Here is a 10,019-nt window from a genome sequence, read left to right on the forward strand (position 1 = left end):
ATACCCTGAGAAAACCATAATTCAAAAAGAGTCATGTACCAAAATGTTCATTGCAGGTCTATTTACAATAACCAGGACATGGAAGCAACCTAAGTGTCCATCAACAGATGAATGGATAAAGAAGATGTGGCATATATATACAATGGAATATTACTCAGCCATAAAAAGAAATGAAATTGAGTTATTTGTAGTGCAGTAGATGGACCTAGAGTCTGTCATACGGAGTGAAGTAAGTCAGAAAGAGAAAAACAAATACCGTATGCACACATATATGTATGGAATCTTAAAAAAAAAAAAAAAAAGGTCATGAAGTACCTAGGGGTTAGATGGGAATAAAGACACAGACCTACTACAGCATGGACTTGAGGATATGGGGAGGGGGAAGGGTAAGCTGTGACAAAGTGAGAGAGTGGCATGGACATATATACAATACCAAACGTAAAATAGATAGCTAGTGGGAAGCAGCCACAGAGCACAGGGAGATCAGCTTGGTGCTTTGTGACCACCTACAGGGGTGGGATAGGGAGGGTGGGAGGGAGGGAGACACAGGAGGTAAGAGATATGGGAACATATGTATATTTATAACTGATTCACTGTGTTATAAAGCAGAAACTAACACTCCATTGTAAAGCAGTTGTACTCTAATAAAGATGTTAAAAAAGAAAAGACACTTCCCAACTCCTTTTATAAAGCCAGCATTACTCTGATACTAAAACGAAGAAAATCACAAGATAACAACAGACCAATATCTCCTACAAATATGGGTGTAAAAACCCTCAATAAAATTATAGCAACTGCTATCCATCAACATATAAAAAAAAATATCACCATGACCAAGTGGGATTTATTCCATGAATGCAAGGTTGGTTCAACATCCAAAAATTAATTAATGTAATACATCATATCAGAATTTAATAAGTGAAAAGCATATGCTCACCTCATTAGACACAGAAAAAGCATTTGGCAAGATCAACACTTTTCATCATAAAATCATTCATCAAACTATGAATTGAAAGGAACTTCCTCCACATGTGAAAGAACATCTATGAAAAAACCCACATCTAACATCATACTTAATGGTAAAAGAAAGGATGCTGTCTTCCTTAATCAGGAAAAAATAAGGATATTTGTTCTCATTACCTCTATCCATCATTATAAGAGACCTTCCAGCCAGGGCAATTAGGCAAGGAAAACAAATAAAAGCCATATCCATTGGGAAGAAAAAGAAGTAAAATTATCTGTATTTGAAGATGACATGATCTTATATATAAACAATTCCATGGAATCCACTAAAAAATAAACTGACAAATTCAGCAAGATTTCAGGATACAATATCAGTTAAAAACTTCATTGTATTTTTATACAAAAAAAAAAAAAGATATGGTTACATCTGACTGATAGATACTTGCCCTTTCAGCATGCCTACATCCTATAAATCTTTTCATGTAATTCCTTTCTCTCACTCTGCCAAATGGGCCTTCTTGATTTTCAGGGATATTTTATTTCTAAGGCAACCTTAAACCTTTGGAAAGTCCAATGGTATCTCAATATTTCAACAATGTGAAAATATTCTTTTCAGTCTTCTTATAGCACTTAGGAAGCCTATCCTTTGAGATAAGTACCCTTAGTATTATCCACCATCTCTTGGGACTCCAATAAACTCTTTTTTTTTTTGCAGTATGCGGGCCTCTCAGTGTTGTGACCTCTCCCGTTGAGAAGCACAGGCTCCAGACGCGCAGGCCCAGCGGCCATGGCTCACGGGCCCAGCCGCTCCGCAGCATGTGGGATCTTCCCGGACCGGGACACGAAACCGTGTCCCCTGCATCGGCAGGCGGACTCTCAACCACTGCACCACCAGGGAAGCCCTCCAACAAACTCTTTTTAAGGTCCATGAGTTCTAGAATTCTGACTTTGTTCCTTCTGAATTTTTGCATCACTTACAATATCTAGCCATATTGCATGACTGACTTGAATTATGGTAGTTGAACTCCCCCTAATCTTTTTCCTTGAGCTGAATTTGCCCTATTTTACTGTCTACACTCATGTTCTCCATATTTCCATCTGTGAAAGAACAGCCTCCAATTGTGTATTTCTATTAGATATTCAGTTTCTACCCCACCGTCATTTTTCCGCTTGGAATCTCAGCCTGGCTTTCCCACTCTTCCATGCCCCTTTACCCCTCAAGCCCAGGACTACTATACGGCTGTGCAGACTATTTTCTTTTACAAGGGAGCCTGGAAGACGGCAATCAGAGACTAAAATCCAGCATGAACTTTGGTGTAGAGCTGCACCAACGAGCGGGAAAAAAGCGCACTTTTCCTATTTCTTCCTCCCAGAGTTGGTGCTATTTTGTAATTTGAGGGCTCAGAGTGACCCCTTTCTTCAATATGTGGAAAGCCTGTAAATGTGGTCCTGCCAAAGTCTAACTTAGTTGCTTACCTGGGCATGCTTGTATATTGCATCTGGATACCTGAGTAGCATCTCCTAGGCAGGGGCGACCACTTTTGGATGGTACTGGATTGTTACACTGTCGTTTTCGAGTCTTTTCACCTCCTCCACAAGAGGTAGAACACCAGCTCCAACTATGCCAGTTTCCCCAACTTCCATCCACTATGAACAAGAATAGAATGGTCGATATTAACAAATAGGTTTTAAAACCTACATTTAGGGTAACTCTGCCTATACAACTTCCATTTTAAGATCTGAAATGATGGGCTACTACAATGAGCACTAAAGAAATGCTTTACTTGTTCTACTGCCAGGAGTTGGGAAGCTCACCAGGACATATGTCAGTGTTGCATCTCTGGATCTGGGAGTCTGGGCCCCCACAAGCTCTTCCTCCATTGGAGGGACGAGGGTTATCACATGTGCGGTACCGCCGCATCTGCCCCCCATTACACGTCCGGCTGCACATTCCCCAGCCACTCCAAGGACTCCAGTTACCATGAGCTACAACACAGAATCATTGGAGAAGTGCTAAAGAATGACATTCATCCTAAAAATATGGAAAGACTCTCTCCAGGAACTGAAAAGAAACACACAAATCTATAAATAAGCAAATTCCAAAGGCAGGTGGTTTGGTTGTTGGTTTGACTAGAAACAGAATACATTCCAGTGACTGTGCAATTCCACTTAACCTACATTTACTGAGTGTTAGAGTTTTCCAGGAGCTGGAGGATAGGAATGAGAAAAGATCTCTGAGGAGTCAAGCTATAACGTTCAGGATACAGTGAATTCAAATACTGCTATGGTCTAAAATTCTAGCTTGGTGACTAAATTAAGGCAGAGAGCCACCTGTCTGCCTCCATAAAAGAATCAACATCATTACCAGTTAGTGTGGAAGGGTGCCCTCGTCCCTGCCCTCTGCAGCTGGTCCTGTAGAGCACGTGAAACAGGACATAGCCCCTGCCCATATAAATCAGTGGCATCTATGGTATTAGACAAAACAGCAACCATGCAACATTTTGATATCCTAAACCAGAGGAAGACAAATCAAGTAACAGACTATTTTATAACTTTACTGACTTGAGTCCATAATGAAACTTAAGAAAGTATAATGTTGACTCACTATTTCCAACACTCACTTGGACAAGAGTCACTATTGCAAAAATCACTCTGCACATCACTCCCTTCACACTTGTTGCCTCCATACTGGGGAACAGGATCAGAGCAGTCCCTTGTTCGTTGTCTGGCACCTCCTCCACAGGACACAGTGCAGGTACTCCAACTGGTCCAAGTGGCCCACTTGCCATCAACTGGGTTAAAGAAAAACATATGTGCTCTGTTACTACTTAAAAATGACCAAGTTAACCTCTGGGCATTGATAGGTTGAGTGATGTTCTTATTGACCATGATTCTTATTGAAATACTCCCTGGATCAGAGATAGGTGTTATTTTATTAAGGGTACGCACATTGTATTTATCTTACCTGGACAGTGTCTTTCATGGCAAACTTGCATCTGTGTTTCTGCTCCATCACAGTAGGATCCATCAAACGATGGTGGTGGGTTATTGCACAGTCTTATTCTTGTTTGGGTACCCTTCCCACAACTTATGCTGCATGTACCCCAAGGCTGCCAAGTACTCCATGCTCCATGAACTGCAAACATCCCAAGAGACAGAGTTTCAAGTCACAGAACCATGTTTGTTAAAAAAACAAAATTATACAAATAAATAACTCAGTAATGAGTTAAATTAGCCCAGAATCTAAAATAATTGAAATTGAACCAAAGGAAAAGTAACAAATGATGTTCTTCCTTTCCCATCTGGTTAGATTTTCATGAGAATTAGTGTCTATCAGGAAATTCAGAAGGCTACCTAGAGCCAAAATAAATGCTTTAAATTATTCAAAAGGGCTATTTTATTCTTTTTTTTTTTTTTTTTTTTTGCGGTACGCGGGCCTCTCACTGTTGTGGCCTCTCCCGTTGCGGAGCACAGGCTCCGGACGTGCAGGCTCAGCGGCCATGGCTCACGGGCCCAGCCGCTCTGCGGCATGTGGGATCTTCCCGCGCCGGGGCACGAACCCGTGTCTCCTGCATCGGCAGGCGGACTCTCAAACACTGCACCACCAGGGAAGCCCAAAGGGGCTATTTTATTAAAATTAAGGCAAGACAAGGGGAAGATGGTGGAAGAGTAAGACGCGGAGATCACTTTCCTCCCCACAGATACACCAGAAATACATCTACACGTGGAAGAACTCCTACAGACACCAACTGAATGTTGGCAGAAGACCTCAGACCTCCCAAAAGGCAAGAAACTCCCCACGTACCTGGGTAGGGCAAAAGAAAAAAGAAAAAACAGAGACAAAAGGATAGGGACGGGATCTGCACCAGTGGGAGGGAGCCGTGAAGGAGGAAAGGTTTCCACACACTAGGAAGCCCCTTCGTGGGCAGAGACTACGGATGGCGGAGGCGGGAAGCTTCGGAGCCGCGGAGGAAAGTGCAGCAACAGGGGTGCGGAGGGCAAAGCAGAGAGATTCCCACACAGAGGATCCGTGCCGACCAGCACTCACCAGCCCGAGAGGCTTGTCTGCTCACCCGCCGGGGCAGGCGGGGCTGGAAGTTGAAGCTCGGGCTTCGGTCGGGAGCGCCGGGAGAGGACTGGGGTTGGCAGCGTGAACACAGCCTGAAGGGGATAGTGCACCACAGATAGCCGGGAGGGAGTCAGGGAAAAAGTCTGGACCTGCTGAAGAGGCAAGAGACTTTTTCTTCCCTCTTTGTTTCCTGGTGCGCGAGGAGAGGGGATTAAGAGCGCTGCTTAAAGGAGCTCCAGAGACGGGCGCGAGCCACGGCTAAAAGCGCAGACCCCAGAGACAGGCATGAGACGCTAAGGCTGCTGCTGCCGCCACCAAGAAGCCTGTGTGCGAGCACAGGTCACTATCCACACCCCCCTTCCGGGGAGCCTGTGCAGCCGCCACTGCCAGGGTCCCGTGATGCAGGGACAACTTCCCCAGGAGAATGCACGGCGCGCCTCAGGCTGGTGCAACGTCACGCCGGCCGCTGCCGCCGCAGGCTCGCCCCGCACTCATGCCCCTCCCTCCCCCCAGCCTGAGTGAGCCAGAGCCCCTGAATCAGCTGCTCCTTTAACCCCGTCCTGTCTGAGCGAAGAACAGACGCCCTCCGGCGACCTACACACAGAGGCGGGGCCCAATCCAAAGCTGAATCCCCGGAGCTGTGCAAACAAAGAAGAGAAAGGGAAATCTCTCCCAGCAGCCTCAGAAGCAGCAGATTAAATCTCCACAATCAACTTGATGTACCCTGCATCTGTGGAATACATGAATAGAAAACGAATCATCCCAAATAGAGGAGGTGGACTTTGAGAGCAAGATTTATGATTTTTTTCCCCTTTTCCTCTTTTTGTGAGTGTGTATGTGTATGCTTCTGTGTGAGATTTTGTCTGTATAGCTTTGCTTCCACCATTTGTCCTAGGGTTCTATCCGTCCATTCTTTTTTGTTTTCTTAATAATTTTTTATTTTAATAACATTATTTTATCTTACTTTATCTAATTTTATTTTATATTCTTTCTTTTTTCCTTCCTTCCCTCCTTCCTGCCTCCCTCACTCCTTTCTTCCTTCCTTCCTTCCTTCCTTCCTTTCTTTCTTCTAGTAATTCTTTCTTTCTACTTTTTCTCCCTTTTATTCTGAGCCATGTGGATGAAAGGCTCTTGGTGCTGCAGCCAGGAGTCAGTGTTGTGCCGCTGAGGTGGGAGAGCCAACTTCAGGACACTGGTCCACAAGAGACCTCCCAGCTCCACATAATATCAAACGGCAAAAATCTCCTAGAGATCTCCATCTCAACACCAGCAACCAGCTCCACTCAACGACCAGCAAGCTACAGTGCTGGACACCCTATGCCAAACAACTAGCAAGACAGGAACACAACCCCACCTATTAGCAGAGAGCCTGCCTAAAATCATAATAAGGCCACAGACACCCCAAAACACACCACCAGACGTGGACCTGCCCACCAGAAAGACAAGATCCAGCCTCATCCACCAGAACACAGGCACTAGTCCCCTCCACCAGGAAGCCTACACAACCCACTGAACCAACCTTAGCCACTGGGGACAGACACCAAAAACAACGGGAACTATGAACCTGCAGCATGCAAAAAGGAGACCCCAAACACAGTAAGATAAGCAAAATGAGAAGACAGAAAAACACACAGCAGATGAAGGATCAAGATAAAAACCCACCAGACCAAACAAATGAAGAGGAAATAGGCAGTCTACCTGAAAAAGAATTCAGAATAATGATAGTATAGATGATCCAAAATCTTGGCAATAGAATAGACAAAATGCAAGAAACATTTAACAGGGACCTAGAGGAACTAAAGATGACACAAGCAACGATGAACAACACAATAAATGTAATTAAAAATACTCTAGATGGGATCAATAGCAGAATAACTGAGGTAGAAGAATGGATAAGTGACCTACAGAATAAAATAGTGGAAATAACTACTGCAGAGCGGAATAAAGAAAAAAGAATGAAAAGAACTGAGGACAGTCTCAGAGACCTCTGGGACAACATTAAACGCACCAACATTCGAATTATAGGGGTTCCAGAAGAAGAAGAGAAAAAGAAAGGGACTGAGAAAATATTTGAAGAGGTTATAGTGGAAAACTCCCCTAATATGGGAAAGGAAATAGTTAATCAAGTCCAGGAAGCACAGAGAGTCCCATACAGGATAAATCCAAGGAGAAATATGCCAAGACACATATTAATCAAACTGTCAAAAATTGAATACAAAGAAAACATATGAAAAGCAGCAAGGGAAAAACAACAAATAACACACAAGGGAATCCCCATAAGGTTAACCGCTGATCTTTCAGCAGAAACTCTGCAAGCCAGAAGGGACTGGCAGAACATATTTAAAGTGATGAAGGAGAAAAACCGTCAACCAAGATTACTGTACCCAGCAAGGATCTCATTCAGATTTAATGGAGAAATTAAAACCTTTACAGACAAGCAAAAGCTGAGAGAGTTCAGCACCGTGAAACCAGCTTTACAACAAAGGCTAAAGGAACTTCTCTAGGCAAGAAACACAAGAGAAGGAAAAGACCTACAATAACAAACCCAAAACCATTAAGAAAATGGGAATAGGAACATACATATCGATAATTACCTTAAATGTAAAAGAACTAAATACTCCCACCAAAAGATACAGATTGGCTGAATGGATACAAAAACAAGACCAATATATATGTTGTCTATAAGAGACCCACTTCAGACCTAGAGACACATACAGACTAAAAGTAAGGGGATGGAAAAAGATATTTCATGCAAATGGAAACCAAAAGAAAGCTGGAGTAGCAATTCTCATATCAGACAAAATAGACTTTACAATAAAGACTATTAGAAGAGACAAAGAAGGACACTACATAATGACCAAGGGATCGATCCAAGAAGAAGATATAACAATTGTAAATATTTATGCACGCAACATAGAAGCACCTCAATACATAAGGCAAATACTAACAGCCATAAAAGGGGAAATCGACAGTAACACATTCATAGTAGGGGACTTTAACACCCCACTTTCACCAATGGACAGATTATCCAAAAATGAAAATAAATAAGGAAACACAAGCTTTAAATGATACATTAAACAAGATGGACTTAATATTTATAGGACATTCCATCCCAAAACAACAGAATACACATTTTTCTCAAGTGCTCATGGAACATTCTCCACGATAGATCATATCTTGGGTCACAAATCAAGCCTTGGTAAATTTAAGAAAATTGAAATTTTATCAAGTATCTTTTCCGACCACAACGCTATGAGACTATATATCAATTACAGGAAAAGACCTGTAAAAAATACAAACACATGGAGGCTAAACAATACACTACTTAATAACGATGTGATCACTGAAGAAATCAGAGGAAATAAAAAAATACCTAGAAACAAATGACAGTGGAGACACGACGACCCAAAACCTATGGGATGCCGCAGAAGCAGTTCTAAGAGAGAAGTTTATAGCGATAGAAGCCTACGTTAAGAAACAGGAAACATCTCGAATAAACAACCTAACCTTGCACCTAAAGCAATTAGAGAAAGAAGAACAAAAAACCTGCAAATTTAGCAGAAGGAAAGAAATCATAAAAATCAGATCAGAAATAAATGAAAAAGAAATGAAGGAAACGATAGCAAAGATCAATAAAACTAAAAGCTGGTTCTATGAGAAGATAAACAAAATTGATAAACCATTAGTCAGACTCATCAAGAAAAAAAGGGAGAAGACTCAATAGAATTAGAAATGAAAAAGGAGAAGTAACAACTGACACTGCAGAAATACAAAAGATCATGAGAGATTACTACAAGCAACTCTATGCCAATAAAATGGACAACCTGGAAGAAATGGACAAATTCTTAGAAATGCACAACCTGCCAACAGTGAACCAGGAAGAAATAGAAAATATGAACAGACCAATCACAAGCACTGAAATTGAAACGGTGATTAAAAATCTTCCAACAAACAAAAGCCCAGGACCAGATGGCTTCACAGGCAAATTCTATCGAACATTTAGAGAAGAGCTAACACCTATCCTTCTGAAACTCTTCCAAAATATAGCAGAGGGAGGAACACTCTCAAACTCAGTCTACGAGGCCACCATCACCTTGATACCAAAACCAGACAAGGATGTCACAATGGAAGAAAACTACAGGCCAATATCACTGATGAACATAGATGCAAAAATCCTCAACAAAATACTAGCAAACAGAATCCAACAGCACATTAAAAGGATCATACACCATGATCAAGTGGGGTTTATTCCAGGAATGCAAGGATTCTTCAATATACGCAAATCAATCAACGTGATACACCATATTAACAAATTGAAGGAGAAAAACCATATGATCATCTCAATAGATGCAGGGAAAGCTTTCGACAAAATTCAACACCCATTTATTATAGAAACCCTCCAGGAAGTAGGCATAGAGGGAACTTTCCTCAACATAATAAAGGCCATATATGACAAACCCACAGCCAACATCGTCCTCAATGGTGAAAAACTGAAAGCATTTCCACTAAGATCAGGAACAAGACAAGGTTGCCCACTCTCACCACTCTTATTCAACATAGTTTTGGAAGTTTTAGCCACAGCAATCAGAGAAGAAAAGGAAATAAAAGGAATCCAAATCGGAAAAGAAGAAATAAAGTTTTCACTGTTTGCAGACGACATGATACTCTACATAGAGAATCCTAAAGATGCTACCAGAAAACTACTAGAGCTAATCAATGAATTTGGTAAAATATCAGGATACAAAATTAATGCACAGAAATCTCTGGCATTCCTATACACTAATGATGAAAAATCTGAAAGTGAAATCAAGAAAACACTCCCATTTACCACTGCAACAAAAAGAATAAAATATCTAGGAATAAACCTACCTAAGGAGACAGAAGACCTGTATGCAGAAAATTATAAGACACTGATGAAAGAAATTAAAGATGATACAAATAGATGGAGAGATATACCATGTTCTTGGATTGGAAGAATCAACATTGT

The 10,019-nt window shown here is 41.7% G+C and overlaps 1 protein-coding gene across 2 annotated transcripts; it reads right to left on the reverse strand.

The window, feature by feature from the left end:
• Positions 1-1,457: 1,457 nt before the first annotated feature.
• LOC114888802 (semaphorin-5B-like) lies at positions 1,458-4,358 on the reverse strand. Of its 2 annotated transcripts, none has more exons than XM_029211460.1 (4): positions 3,929-4,358; positions 3,585-3,755; positions 2,779-2,949; positions 1,458-2,610 (listed from the first exon to the last, which is right to left on the reverse strand). In XM_029211460.1, exons 1-4 carry the CDS (start codon positions 3,989-3,991, stop codon positions 2,485-2,487), a joined length of 531 nt encoding a protein of 176 aa, XP_029067293.1. In that variant the 5' UTR covers positions 3,992-4,358; the 3' UTR covers positions 1,458-2,484. The 2 variants fall into 2 exon arrangements, with proteins under 2 accessions (XP_029067293.1, XP_029067205.1); XM_029211372.1 differs by having other exon boundaries at positions 3,569-3,755.
• Positions 4,359-10,019: the final 5,661 nt, after the last annotated feature.

Source organism: Monodon monoceros, unplaced genomic scaffold (assembly GCF_005190385.1).
Source record: "Monodon monoceros isolate NGI ecotype Baffin Bay Population unplaced genomic scaffold, NGI_Narwhal_1 Contig483_ctg1, whole genome shotgun sequence".
In the NCBI taxonomy this organism is placed as follows: domain Eukaryota; kingdom Metazoa; phylum Chordata; class Mammalia; order Artiodactyla; family Monodontidae; genus Monodon; species Monodon monoceros.